Source organism: Dunckerocampus dactyliophorus, chromosome 6, assembly GCF_027744805.1.
Source record: "Dunckerocampus dactyliophorus isolate RoL2022-P2 chromosome 6, RoL_Ddac_1.1, whole genome shotgun sequence".
In the NCBI taxonomy this organism is placed as follows: domain Eukaryota; kingdom Metazoa; phylum Chordata; class Actinopteri; order Syngnathiformes; family Syngnathidae; genus Dunckerocampus; species Dunckerocampus dactyliophorus.
The window spans coordinates 20,147,249-20,161,879 of record NC_072824.1 but is presented as its reverse complement, the minus strand read 5'-3'; the positions used below and the strand labels follow the sequence as shown (position 1 = coordinate 20,161,879).

The window sequence follows — 14,631 nt, the reverse complement described above, 5'->3', positions numbered from 1 at the left end:
GCTCAAGTTTGACAAGTCGCCAATAAAAAGCGGCAGGTGCTTCACGGAAATTTGGCATTTTTTTTGGGCAAACACCGGTGACCTACCAGTTGAAAATCACTGTAACAATGACAAGGCAAGTATTAAAACCATAAAAAAACTAATTAAGAACTACTATAACAGTGAAAACATATCCACACGATTGGTCATTTAAACAGTAGTTTGCAGCTACACTTAATGCATTATGTGCTTACTCAGGCGGAAGAAAAAGTAGTTCCACCCAACCTGGGATCATTTAGACATTTAGAGATCTGGTATCAGAGGTATCGATATTTCACTATCAATCCGCACTTCACTAGATAGTAGGGAGTCCCTCAGACTGCAAAGAAAGCAATGATTACAATCTAAACATTTAACTTGACTTGTTTTATTAACATGAAAGCAAAGTATATAAAAACACATAAAAAAGAGCAAGAGTCATGACTGGAAAAGACAATGGAGTAGGAGGTACCAAAGAAAGAAGAGGTGAAACATACACAAAGTTTTAGGTGAAGAGCGCCATAGTAGTAACAGTTATGTTATTCAGCCTTTATTGTACAAAAAGACAAATGTACAAAATGTGTGACAAAGATGAACAAGCTACTTGATTCTCTTGTCTTTGGCTCGTGCCTTGTCGTGACCCTTGCGGGAGAGGTTGGCATCGCTCTGGCTGAGGGCACTGCGCGTCACGGTGGACATGCCATCCACGAACTTGGTCTTGAAGAGGACGTTGGCGTTAGTGAACATGCCATCCTTGAGGGACACCACCACAAACTGTTGGGGTGGAGAAGAAAATGTATAAAGAGGAAGGACTGCGAGTGTTTGCGTGTGTCTCTCTCTCACACACACACACCTGAGAGTGTCTAAAATGCGCGCGTAGCATCTGCCCAATGTTCTGTGTGTGCGAGAGGTCCAGTGCGGCGTCCACCTCGTCTAAGATGTAGATGGGAGCAGGCTTGAAGAGTAGCATGGCTAGGATGAGTGACAAGGCCACCAGAGATCTGCAGAGCACAACTTGGTGTTAAAGCTTCAGCGATCATCATCACCATCAGTTCCTGCTGACCTTTGCCCCCCGCTCAGCTCAGACAGGTTCTCCTTCCAGGTGTTGCCCAAGGCCACCTTGAACTCCAAGCCATCCAAGACACCGCAGCCCTGTGGGGGTGCTAGCTTAGCGGTGGCTCCTGGTAGTAAGGTGGAGAAAATGGAACCAAAGTCCTTGTTGACCTGGGGGGGGGCGGCAAACAGGACAATTTAGACCAGATCACACAATCACACACTCAACTGTAAGAGATAATAAAGGGAAACAACATGGGGCGGCACCGTCAATCATCTACAAAGTTTTCCCTCTATTTTCAATGTGGTCCTAATCCTTAATGTTCTGATGTGGCCATCTTTAATTTATTTGTAGAATGCCAATAAAAGTGGGGGTGGGCGGTTTAAGCTATGAGCCACAAATGGCCACCCCTGGTTTTTACCATATCACAGCTGATTAATTGCCTAATTGCGAAGAACAAGGGAAGGAATGTACAGTACATTCACGAGCCACAAAATGAGGTACACCTACACCACAGGTTGTCAACTGGAACACTTCAGGGGTTGTGAAAACATAAGACTTTGCATTTGCTGAAATTTAGTCCACCTTCTTCATCAACATAAGCTTTCTAGGGCTTTAAATGGATGCCTCGCACCTGCCGACATAGCTACACAATAGTACGATGCTGTCCTGTTCTTCTATGCCACTGCAATCATAACCATATTGTTAAAACCCAGCATTATTCCTACTATTTGTACAGTATTGGATGAGAGATGAGACCTTCTGCCAGGCCAAATTGAGAGCCTCATTCTTTTTCTGGTCCAGCTCCTCAATGGTCTGCAAGATCTTTGTCTTGTCACTCTCCACAATCCTCTTCTTCTTCATCAGGTCATTGTACTGCACACAAGACAGACATTTCATTAAAGTCAATCAAAGAGATCGTGGATACACACTATGTCACAAAAATGAGCACAGACCTCACTTTTCAGCAAGCATTTTATTAGTGTCTGAAGGGATAATACTATAGAAATAAAACATTGATATACTTTAGAGTAGTCAGTGTACAGCTTGCATAGCAGTATAGATTTACTAGCCACAGAAAATAAGTCAACACACAGTCTTTATTGTTATTGTTTTTTCCCCTTACCCTTTCCTCTGCTTCATTCAGCATGTTCATGGCCCGTTTGTTGACGTTCCTCTCGAGCTTGCTGGTGGTTTCCTGCAGCTTCTTGAGCCGCTGGCCGGCCTCGCGGGGGTTGTTGGTCTTAAAGTCATAAGAGGAGTTGGGCTGGCCGAAGAACTGGCGCTCAGACTGGATCCAATCATGCTCCTCCAGCATGCGAGTCACCTGGGAGTAGGTCACACTATTAGCATGCTGATGGAATTTAAATCATTAGACAAACTTGTTCATGTTTACCTCATCAGATGCATTCTGGCTGTCTTTGTGGTGTTTATTGATGTTGTGTTCTAGCTCCTTAATCTTCAGCTGAACTTCATTGTTTTGCTCTCGGATCTTATTGGCCTCCATGCTCTTACCCTGGGTCATTTACGACACACGTCATTGAACGCATTCAACAAGCACTGACATCTTCGTTTCAAGGCTTGTCAAGTTTTTACCTTCATTTCTTTAGACTGAGCCATGATGACTTCCTTTTGCTTGGTGAGTTCCTCCTGGGCCTTTCGTACTGCCTCCTGCACAGTAACACAGGATATGCCCAAATAAAGAGCAAGGCATGATACATTTCAAATCACATCAAATGTCACACAAAAAGGCCGCCACACTTGTACACCCACCACTTCACGGGGGAGAGCATTGTTTAAAAATCAAAAATCAAATCAGGCTTCGCCACATATCTTAAGGTAAAGCCTGGAGCCCTGCCAACTATCCATCAGTCACCTACAGACGTGAGAGTTGTAAGTTTGATCATTTTGTTTTTCAGCAAATAGGCTAACCTAGCAAGATGTTGCGGTTAAAATGTGAGTGACATGCCAATACTGTAGCTCACATAGCTATGCTAGTGTTGCTAACGTTAGTGTCCTCCTGGCCCCTCCTTAATATTACGTTGTCGTATGTGATATGTAGCATCTATTACGTTGGACAAGTGTAGAGTTTTGGATAAAGTGCACAATAATGCTTCTTGATGCCACACACTTTGGCATGGACAAACACAGCTCATTAACATGGAAGCTACAGACACACAAAACGGCGTGTTCTAAATTCTAGCATAAATGTTAAATTTTGGACAACATACCGGTACTTTTAACACACTATTGTGGGATCTCTGAGACTTATTGAAAACTGTATAATATGGGACCTATACTGTATGTCAGTTGTGTAAAGCTGTCCTTTCTTTTGAATTACTGAATCAATGAGGGGAAAAAAATGTCACGTTAAATGTTTGCGTACCTTGTTCTGAGACACGGTGCACGCCATGCTGTCAATCTGCTCCGTGATAGCCTTGGTGGCCTCGTCCACGGCTTGAATCTGCTGCTCATAGCCAGTCTGCTCCCTCTGCAGCTCCTCCAGTTCCAAGGCCACAGCGTCAGACTCCTGTCAACCAGGAAAATAGAGGCTCAGTTTAGATTAGCAGTGGATTGTGGTTCCAGATTGATGATGATCCAGACAAATGGTGGTGATGGTCTTTGTGTGTGTGTGTGTGTGTGTGTGTGTGTGTGTGTGTGTGTGTGTGTGTACCTGCTGCTTCTGTTTGAGCTTTTTGTTGAAGGCGTCTGCTTTGGCCTTGGCTGTGTTGAGCTTCTGCTGGGCAGCTTTCAGCTCCTTCTCCCTTTCTAATTCTGCATTCTTCATCTTGTCCTCCAGCACCTTGTACTTCTCCTCTGCACGCCTCTGCACATCCTTGGTAACCCGCAGAGTCTCCTCGCTTTCCTCTGATGATACAATTTAAATAAAGATATGAAAATAGGTTGCTTCTAGAAGGTGAATTATTACTACAGTCAAATTTTTCGGACCAATGGCTTTGCGCAGCCTCTCTAGCTCCTCCTGCTGCTGGTGGAAGGAGCTCTGCTGTAGCTTGGTTTGCAAAATCTGCTCTTCCTCCACCTTCAGCTCGTGCTGCTGCTTCAGCTGGCGGTGCCTTGAGGAAACAGAACATTTAGAAAACGAAACCACTAGACTTCCTCGCATGTACATTAACTGGTGTCAATACTTGTCAGCAGTTCCCTTCAGGCTGGCCAGTTGTTGCTCTGTATCCCTCAGCTGGGCTTCCTTTTCATTCAAGTCACTCTGAACCTGCTTCACCTCCTGCAGGCTGGCCAGCACGGATGCAGACTGTGAGCGGGCTCCTAGAGGAGGAAAAGAGGCCACATAGGTTAGCTAAATGGCCACAACTCTCAGTATATGAGCTCCAACACAGGGAATTTATCAAAAATATGCCTTTACAAAGATATTCATATTCATATTGAAAATAGCTTATTCATTTATTTACTGATATGTTTCATTATCACACTCAAAAGTAGAGCAAGCAATCTAACCCACAATCATGCAGAAATATATAAAACGTATTTGGACTTCCAGAAATAATAGCACTGTAAAGGAGTCCTTTGTTTGAGCACGAGCTTTTTGAATATCTTTTGAAAAACACCGTGCATGCCTTCTTCTTTCTTCTCCTTCTCACCTCCACTCAGAGTTCCTTGTGGGTCAAAGATGTCTCCTCCAAGGGTGACGGTCTTGGTCATCACCTGCTTGTCGAAAGCCACCCTCTTTGCGTTGTCCAGGGTGTCGCACACCATTGTGGAGCCAAACACGTACTCCATGGCTTTGCGTAGGTCAGACTCGTAGCCCACCAGGGACAGAGCTGTGTGGACATTGTCTTCTCCCACCTAGAAGCAGCGAGTGGAGATGTCGGTGAAGAAAGCAAAAACTGTGCCGTGAGACACGCTAAAAAAGAACCATGGAGGAGTTGCCTGTATTTACTTCTTTTATTCAAGAGAAGACTGAGGGCGGCAAGAAAGAGAATCTGCAGCAAAATGGAGATCCATCCATCCATCTTCTATTCCGCTTATCCTCACTAGGGTCGCGGGTACGCTGGAGCCTATCCCAGCTGACTTCGGGCGAGTGACAAGGCACACCCTGGACTGGTTGCAAGCCAATCGCAGGGCACATATAGACAAACAACCATTCACACTCACATTCATACCTATGGACAATTTAGAGTCACCAATTAACCTAACATGCATGTTTTTGGAATGTGGGAGGAAACTGGAGTACCCGGAGACAACCCACGCACACACGGGGAGAACAGGCAAACTCCACACAGAGATGCCCAAACGGAGAATCGAACGCAGATCTTCCTGATCTCCTGGCCACCGTGCGGCAAAATGGAGATCGTGGTGTATAATACTGCAGGGTTCAGAGCTAATATTAGCATGTGTTTTTAGTGTTGTCATTTCAAACAGCTTGGCACACTTGGAACCCAGGCTGACCAGGTACTAGAAATTGTAGTACATGTTCGTGCCATCAGAAAAGCATCAATAGCGATTTTACAGCCATGGAGAACCAAGTAGGTACCATCCAGTAGAAAGGGGACAACAGACTCATTAACACAAGACCGTTTTGCTTTTCTCACCAGATTCTTGGCAGCTCTGACCACTCTGTCACCCAGTGTTTTGGCTGAGATAGTGTTCAGTGGAATGATGGTGTACCTCCGCTGCAACTCTCCCTTCTCCAGCAGCTTTTTACCAGTCACCTAGCAAGCACAAAGATCCACAGAAAGACTGTCAATATGAAATGGCAATAAGTTAACACACATACATTGCACAATCACCTCTGTGTCGACAACAATGTTATACAGTCGTCCTCCAGCTACCACCTCCAGGGCGGTCGCGTAAGAGACATCGCTGACTGAGATCAAGTTCGCCAGCAGCCCCTTCACATTGCTGCGGTCCCATCCTCGTTCAGGGTCTCTGAAAGACATTTTGACAAAAGAAATAAAATATGTACTGTAGCACAGAGAACATTTGTCACGACATGCTGTATACAGTGTCTTATAATGAAGCATTATAAGACTTGCATGAACATTTTGGTGTGTGTGTGTGACACACACACACACACACACACACACAAACACACACACACAGTCAAATTAACACTATACCGCGTTAACGTAAATTCTTAATAACGGCACAATTTTTTTTAAACACACGATTAACGTGCACACATCCTGTTTGACACTGTAACATTAAACCTCAGAAATATAGAAACATGTGTCAATAACAGTTTTATATGAAAAAACCCAACATTTGAAAGTGTTGCCATTATGCATTTCGGCTGAGAAAACCATTTCATTGGAGGAGGTGGTCTAGTTGTTAGCATGTTGGCCACACAGTCACAGTCAGAAGATCGGAAAGACCTGGGTTCGAATCTCCGTTGGGCATTTCTGTGTGGAGTTTGCATGTGCTCCCCATGCATGTGTGCGTTTTCTGCGGGTACTCCGGTTTCCTCCCACATTCCAAAAACATGCATGTTAGGTTAATTGGCAACTCTAAATTGTCCATAGGTATGAATGTGAGTGTGAATGGTTGTTTGTCTATATGTGCCCTGCGATTGGCTGGCAACCAGTCCAGGGTGTACCCCGCCTGTTGCCCGAAGACAGCTGGGATAGGCTCCAGCATACCCCCGCGACTCTAATGAGAAGCGGTATAGAAAATGGATGGATGGAGGAGTGCATAGAAAGCATAGAAAATGGAGCTGCAATGCTGCTTCTATCCACCTGAGGGAGCCAGAGGACCCAAAGCAAAAACGTCATTGCAGCAGCCAAATGAATGCGTTGCTCAGAGGCAATGCCTTATGAGAAAACTTAAAAATGTTTTTTTTTTTTTATTTTAAAGTCATATTGGGACATGTTTGTATAGTTGCATATACACATTTTGAGTATTAAATTGCTGTGTGATGAATTTAGTACTGTTAGTAAAGTGTTCTTTGGAAAGATGACACGGCGAATCATACGGTTATGTTGTTATACTGCTATTTATACTGACCTTCCAATGGGTTGTTGTGTTTGGACTGATAGCTCATGATTAGCTCCTGCCAAAGATTAAGTTATCGTTTCCTCACTGACTCGCGAGCGGCACAGTATTTAAACAATTAAGTAGTAAAGGAGATGTCACAAGATTTGAATTATCACTGTATAAGGGTTCAAAGTTTAAGAAAAAAGTTGCGGCTTTATTTTTTGTAAGTTGACATTACTTATTTATCTAACACCCTATTTTCATTTCACTTAGTTGGGTGTTTTTGTTTACCTTCAATTGTGATGTTAGTCACAAATATAGTTTGTGAGATTACTTGCTTGGAGAGAATATTTGAGTGATGGACAGTTTTCCTCATCAATATCCACTTGTTGCACATCGTGTCTGTTTCTTATACATTGAGGTCCATTTTGTGTTGAGCTGTTTGAAATTAACAAAATGTATAATAAACATTTGTATAAAGCTAGCATATTGTCCAGTCCCATGGTGATAGGAGTATTAAAGACTTAAAAATGACCTAATGTACACTTCTTGATTTTTAAAAAATCCTATCGACGATGAATAAGTTAACGATGGAAAAATGCGATCAATTGCAATTAAATATTTTACTCAAGTGACAGCACTAATGTGTGTGTGTGTGTGTGTGTGTGTGTGTGTGTGTGTGTGTGTGTGTGTGTGTGTGTGTGTGGACCCAACCACAGGAATGAGTTAAAAAAAAATGTCTATTTTATGACTGTTTCATTTAAATCATGTATTTAATCTTTTTATTATTGTATTTAATATGAGGACCCGAGGATCATCTGTATATGGTTTTTAGTTTATTTATTTTACTGTACAGGTGACTTACTTGTAGTCAAACCGGAGGTTTGGGAAGCGAGACACAAGCCGCTCATAGGTCTCTTTAAGATGAGCAACCTCTCTGGACAGCTGTCTCCTCTTCTCCAGAAGACTTTCCTCCTTCCCATCTGCATGTACATGAAGACACAATCATCAAACTTCAACATAAAAACTGTAAAAAGACACTCTGACAAAGACACAGTACCTTCATATTTGAGTTTGGCAAGCTCAGCCTCCAATTTCTCTCTGCTGCTTCTTATAGCCTGCAAGCTGTCCTGGTCCTTCTTGTAGCCACTGTCCATCTTTTTCACCTCGGCCTGCTTGGTCTTCAGCTCAGCCTGGGTGTGCTTCAGCGTCATTTGTGCCTGGGGGAACACAACAAAGTGTAGAAGTCTTTGATTAGACAAGAGGTGGTGTTGAAAAACGATGGCTAGTTCTTTAAATGATCACATTGGCCTCACCTGCTTGGCCTCAGTGTCCGCCTTACTCATGTCATTCTTGCAGGCCATCATCTGACTGGCCAGCGTGGCCTCCTCTCCATCCTCATTGGTAGATAGGCCGGCAGACACGGCCTTAAAATGCTGCTCCGCTGCCTCGAGGTCTGCGCCGTCCTTCTGGCCTTCCTCCTTTAGAGCCTGAAGTTTCTCCATCAGCTTTGACACCTCTTTTTCCTTCACCACCAGCATCTTCTTGTCCTAAAGAAGGAAGGAACAGCTCAACATGAACTCGCCAAATGGTTATTGGCAGTATGTAGTAGCATTGCAGGTAACGTAGAGTGTGGTCCCAGTACCTCCTGCATATTCTTGACAAGCTCCTCCCTCTTCTTGGTTTCATCTTTGAGGTTCTGTTTTTTCAGATCGAGGGCACTTTGAGCTTTGGCATCCACACGCTGCACGTCGGCCAGTGTTTCCTCCAGAGATTTTAATACTCCATTCACTTCCTGAACATTAGCAAACACGGACATGTCTAATTAATGCAGTTGTCTTGAAGCTAGTGATGGGCGATAGAAACAATATGGAATAGAAACTACCGTATATAAATTTGGGCAAAAACAGAAATTTGTATTCTATCACGATAATGCATCAAGAGTGGCCATCATCAGAAAACTATACTTTGCAGAGTGTGTGGGGCAATTCCGGGACAGAGCAGTAATACTGTACTCCCAATTTGTTTTACCAAAACAAAAACACCTTGTTGAATACAAGCATTTTTGTGTCATGTAAGCAAAAATAGCAAACTAAATATACTGTCTACTGTACGTTTTGCACTTTTCTTAAATTTTTTTTTATTTTATTTTTTTTACTGTCTATGGCAGTGGTGTACAAACTTTTTTGCACTGAGGGCTGCATGAGGAAAAGATATAGGATGTGGGGGCCATTATAATACTTTTTATTTGGTAAAAGGCTAAAAAAAAAAAAAAAGTTTTATATGTATTTAAAGTAGGGTTGTCGAAAATAGCGCGTTAACAGCAGTAACTAATGTAAGCAATGTTACAAAACCAATCCATTGCATTGACGATATAGATCAAGATATCTTCTTTGGCATATCAGTACAACTCTTGACAATGTGGATGTCTAAAAGATGTCAAAATATCCATGGGACCTAGCCCACAGTATACTTGCTCATGCACAAGCACACCACGTAGCTGTTTCATATAATTAATGTGTTTGACCCAGTGTCAAGGGCGTATTATCTTCATGTCACTTCGTCCTTTGGTGCTTGCTGATCTAACATTTCATGGGGTTTGCTGAGATCTTACAAGACATCATTCGTGCCTGAATTTGTGTGCCAATTTAAATGCTTTTTTTTTTTTTAGCCCAAATTCTGGTCGGATTCCAAATGTTACAACCCGCACCAGACATTTTTTTGCAAGAAGATGAAAGGTGACATTACAGACAGAAAGGCAATGATGCCATAGCTTGACATCATCTCAAAACACTGACATAGTACCTGGGGACTGCTATGATATGCTGGGATTGATTAAAAAGCGTACAGGACTCAATTCATCTATTTACTTGGTATTTCAAGCAGTCACACACAATTTCTGAGGCCACTGCACTTCTACTATAGTACACGGATAACCTCCTTGAGGGTACCTGGTTTCTTTTGGCCTCCAGTTGTTCAATCTGGGCCGAGAGCTCCCGCACTTTGCTTTCGTTCTCGGTCAGGGCGGCTTGCATCTTAGCAATGTTGTCCTGCATCACTTTCAGATTCTCTGCAGACTTCAGCTTGGTCTCCTCAGCACACACAAACAACCAGGCCACGTACAAGCGTGACAGGTGTTGGATCTCACGCATCAGTTTTTGGTACTCCAGGTATGACGATCGCTCCTGCAGAGTAGAACTGGGTCATACTTCTTTTCCAAGACTGTTTTAAGCCATTTTGAAGCATTTTCCTTTTTTAAGAACATAAGGTCTGTGGTAAACCGAATCATTTGAAGGAAAGGCTTCTTGAGACGTCATCTGTACTTCTGTGAAGAAGGTGTCGGACGTTTCGCTCCTCATCCGAAGAGCTTCGTCAGCGAACTAACAAGTTCAAGAACAATAGATGCTAACGAGCCAGTATCAGAGTCGTTCATACCCAACTACAGGGAGCTACACTTCCCTTTGATCGGAGGTGCTAATGGCAGGAGAGGATTAGACCACAACTCCGCCCAGGCTTAGTGTAAGGAACCAATAGGAGGAGGGTGTTGGCACACCAATTCCGCCCACTCTTACTGTATTTAAGGCCTTGGCTACCAGCACTTGTTAGTTCGCTGACGAAGCTCTTCGGATGAGGAGTGAAACGTCCGACACCTTCTTCACAGAAGTACAGATGACATCTCAAGAAGCCTTTCCCTCGATGGATAACTCCTGTACGACTGAGAGCCTACACAGACTAATCATTTGAACATACAATCAAGACAAAAGAGATGCCATTATGCACTCTCCATCCACAGATGGAGAAAAAATTTAAGAAAACTTATACATATGTACAATCATGCAAAATGTTTTATCTTATTTCGCTATCTAACCAGCAAGCTAATTAGTCAGATAACTTGCTATTGTGACATAAATAGTTAACAATTTCAATTATCTTACATATGCAATAATAGCTACCAGTAAACTATTAATTATACTTATTTATATTTATAATGATTATACTTCATTTAAACATTTAAGGTTATAAATCAAACTGAGCCTACCTCTTGAAGTTTCTGCATGGTTGGTGTAATTTCTTCATCCAGAATCTAAAAAAAAAAAAAAAAAAAAAAAAAGCAAAAGCAAAATAAATGTTGTCGTCACATGCTATTTCTTATGAATCGTCTCCAATGAGAAATACAGTGGAACCTTGGTTGGTGTCATTAATCCATTCCAGAAGGTCCGACTAAAACCAAAACGTACACTAACCGAATACATTTTTCCCATGAGAAATCATGTAAATCCAATTAATCCATTCTAGACAGCCAAACGTGTTAACACAAAACAAGTTTTTATAGTTTTACTTTTATAGTTATTCATGCTGAAAAGTTAGTTAATAGGTTGCATTTTCTGATAAAAAAATACAATCAGAACACAGTTGGACTTTCGCAATGTATTAATAATAACAACATGCAAATTATAATGCTAACCGGAAAGTGAACGCAAACCCAGGCAAAATCTTTTACTACATTTTCGACTGAAACCAAAAACACGCTAACCAGGGCTCCACTTGAATGACAATAAAGAAACATACAGTGTGAATCTCTTTCAGTTTAGCTTCTTTCTTCTCAATTGTCTTCTGGGCACTAATCTTTTTACACTCATACATCCTGGTCCCTGCGGCCTCTTCGATCATGGAAAGGATCTGCATGAACACAATGGAGGTATCAGCAGAAGACTCCAAAAGAAGTAGCGACTGGTCCGATCTGATCCAGCACTGGTATTGGGTTCTTATACCAGCTCAATTTATGTATTGGAAATTGTTGATACACCTGCAGAAATTTCCAATCCATAAACCAAAAGAGTATCAGCGAACGTAGCTGTCGCCACACAGTCAGCTACATAACACAAAACGTCCGGGTCGCTACAATATCTTCCTTGCCTGTAGAGAGGAGTTTATTACAGCCTTGTATAAAATCAACAATAATGATAATCTAGCAACCCGGTAGTTTGTGTGTTCAGAGTTCTGTGTTGTGGCCATGAACGCGTCAGACTGAGTGTTTGTGTGTGTGTGTGTGTGTGTGTGTGTGTGTGTGTGTGTGTGTGGAGACCACTACGGTTGCTGATATTCTTCAAGCTACATTTGCTACATTCAAGCATTTCAGCTACATTTGCTGATATTCTTTTGCTGTGGTTGCACATTGACACAAACAGAGTTCTGGTATCCAAATTGTACCCGTATTGGCAGATTGGCAGGGATCAAATCGGAGGGGAAAAAAATGTGGATCGCTGCATCTCTACTTTGGATTTGTTCAGACATTACCTCTGGTGGCTTCATGTTTAGAATTTTGGTGATCCTTCCCTAAAGCGCAAGAAATAAAAACACGCATGTAAGTTTCTACTACGTTGACAGAAATAATATTGAACAAGTGCTCTCAAGACTGACCTGCATGATGAGGAAATGTGGGTTGTTGACATTGAGGCCAACAGAGCAGAACAGGTCCTGCACTCTGGTGTTGTTAGCATTGACGCCATTGATGAGGTACTTGTTTCGGCCACCGATTACAACCTTGAAGAAGAACATGGTTATTTACAGCAAAAGACATCCGTGGAGCACTCAATCACATACAGAGGGTATGTAATCATAGTTTTACATGCATAAAACAACTCTACATGCATTTAAATACATATAAATGATGAATGAAAGGGATAAATTAACATTTAAGGTAACTTTTACCATCAGTAAAGATGTGATTTTTTTTGACGTGCTGTCCCCAAAGACATGATGTGGCAGCAAGATGAACCACCACCTTACTGTTTTGACATGAGTTGTTTCTTGAATTCAATAGTGTTTCTCACCTCAATACTTTCTGGAACGGGTTAATTGGATTTACATGATTTCTTATGGGAAAAATGTATTTGAGTCAGATCTTCTGGAACAAATGAATGACGCAAACCAAGGTTCGACTGTATAATAAAAAAATAATAATAATGAAAAGGACAGCTGGACAGCCCTGACGTAAATAGATAAAGACAAGTATGTAAGACAAAAAACAATGAGCTAGAATTGTTGAACTACAAGCTGAAACTATTAATGCAGACACCCCTATTGAAAGCAACAGGCAAAAACGTTTGACAGACAGTACAAATCGCATGTGATAAAATACACACGTCACAAATGCCAATTCCGCAACTTTGCAGATTTAAAGAGGACATATTAAAGGAAATCTTGCATTATTATAATATATTATCAAATCATCATATGATATGTCATATCATAGCAGTGGTTTATTTAGTCTCATAAAATGTTACAATATTACAATACTGTAATATGGTTTACGTGACACTCCCAGTATAGTGTTGAGTTGTTTATTCCCCACCTGTCTGGTGACTGTGATCTCATCGTGTGTCTCAAACCCCAAAGGACTCTGGCTTTTGTTCGAGTTGTCAAATGTGATGGACACAGTGGCTTTGGTGATACCACCCTGTCCATTTTTGTAGACCAGGTCCTGAAGGTTGGAGGCTCGAACCTTTCTCAAATCAAACGGCGTGTTTATTAGCAAAATCACTTACAGGTCAAACGTCATTTTAAGAATTCAACTCAATGACACTTACGTGGGTAAGGTTGGAAATACCTAGGAGAAAACATATGGAGTCCAAAATGTTCGACTTGCCGCTCCCGTTCAGTCCAGTGATGGCGTTGAAGAGCGGGTCGAAGCCGTTGATCTCGGTCCGGTGTGCGTAGGATTTGAATCCTTCTATGATGATTGACTTGATGTGCATTTCAAAGCCGACCCCTGTCTCGTTCCTTCAGAGGACTGCTGACGGTATTTGAATTAATATTGGTGTCAGAATAAGTATGGGACCGAGCGACTTGTTTACAAGAGAAAGCACCGTGCTGCCTCTGTTCTTCTCACTTGAATTTTGGCGGTAGGAATTGAGCCGCTAGGCCCCCCTTCTCTGCGCCGGTAAAACGACAACGACTTTCAAGTTTCAGAAAACGACAAGCAATCACATAAAAAATACTAGCCCGAAAATATTATATATAATGGTATAAGAGTAAATCTACAAATATTAACGGATTTGATTTATATCTTCATTTGGCGATAACTTATTTGTTATCAGGCATATCTTAGGACAGCTTATGACTCTATCCAGTGTTGTGAATGACACCACCCACAGGATTCTAAAGAGATGTAATGAAACCGCTACTAACTTTTATAATTGACTCCTTTCTAGATTTTTAACAAGGTTATGTGAGGCCAAAACATTTTTCTTCCTCTGAAGATTTTCTCCTGAAATCCTCAAAAGTGAGTTTTTGTTTTAAATCAGACACTGTAAAAAATCCATGAAAATCAGTGTTGCTGCCAATCACTGACCCAGAGGGTTACAATCAAATACTCCTTGGAATGTATTTTATGGAAATAATTTGGGGGTTATTTTGAAGGAGTTTTCAATAAATACAAAAATGTATTTGCTATGTAAACATATTGGCCCTTGGGTTAAGAAATTGTTTTGTTGGTGCTACTACTTAAAGAGACATGCAGTATAAATAATTTCAAATAGTTTTAATTAATTTGCACAAAAGTGTATGCAACTTGTTTTAAACAAAGCAGTTAAAAGTACATTATACACTTA

General features: G+C 41.6%; 1 protein-coding gene across 1 annotated transcript; it reads right to left on the bottom strand.

The window, feature by feature from the left end:
* Positions 1–409: 409 nt before the first annotated feature.
* Positions 410–13,934, bottom strand: smc2 (structural maintenance of chromosomes 2). The gene is made up of 25 exons (XM_054779170.1): positions 13,609–13,934; positions 13,374–13,523; positions 12,440–12,562; positions 12,317–12,355; positions 11,588–11,698; positions 11,058–11,102; positions 9,970–10,203; positions 8,664–8,813; positions 8,335–8,568; positions 8,079–8,238; positions 7,884–8,001; positions 5,836–5,974; positions 5,638–5,757; positions 4,687–4,891; positions 4,219–4,354; positions 4,022–4,146; positions 3,747–3,940; positions 3,459–3,602; positions 2,669–2,743; positions 2,469–2,588; positions 2,199–2,399; positions 1,832–1,948; positions 1,082–1,242; positions 872–1,019; positions 410–792 (listed from the first exon to the last, which is right to left on the bottom strand). The coding sequence occupies exons 1-25, from the start codon at positions 13,774–13,776 to the stop codon at positions 619–621; spliced, it is 3,591 nt and encodes a 1,196-aa protein (XP_054635145.1). The 5' UTR covers positions 13,777–13,934; the 3' UTR covers positions 410–618.
* Positions 13,935–14,631: the final 697 nt, after the last annotated feature.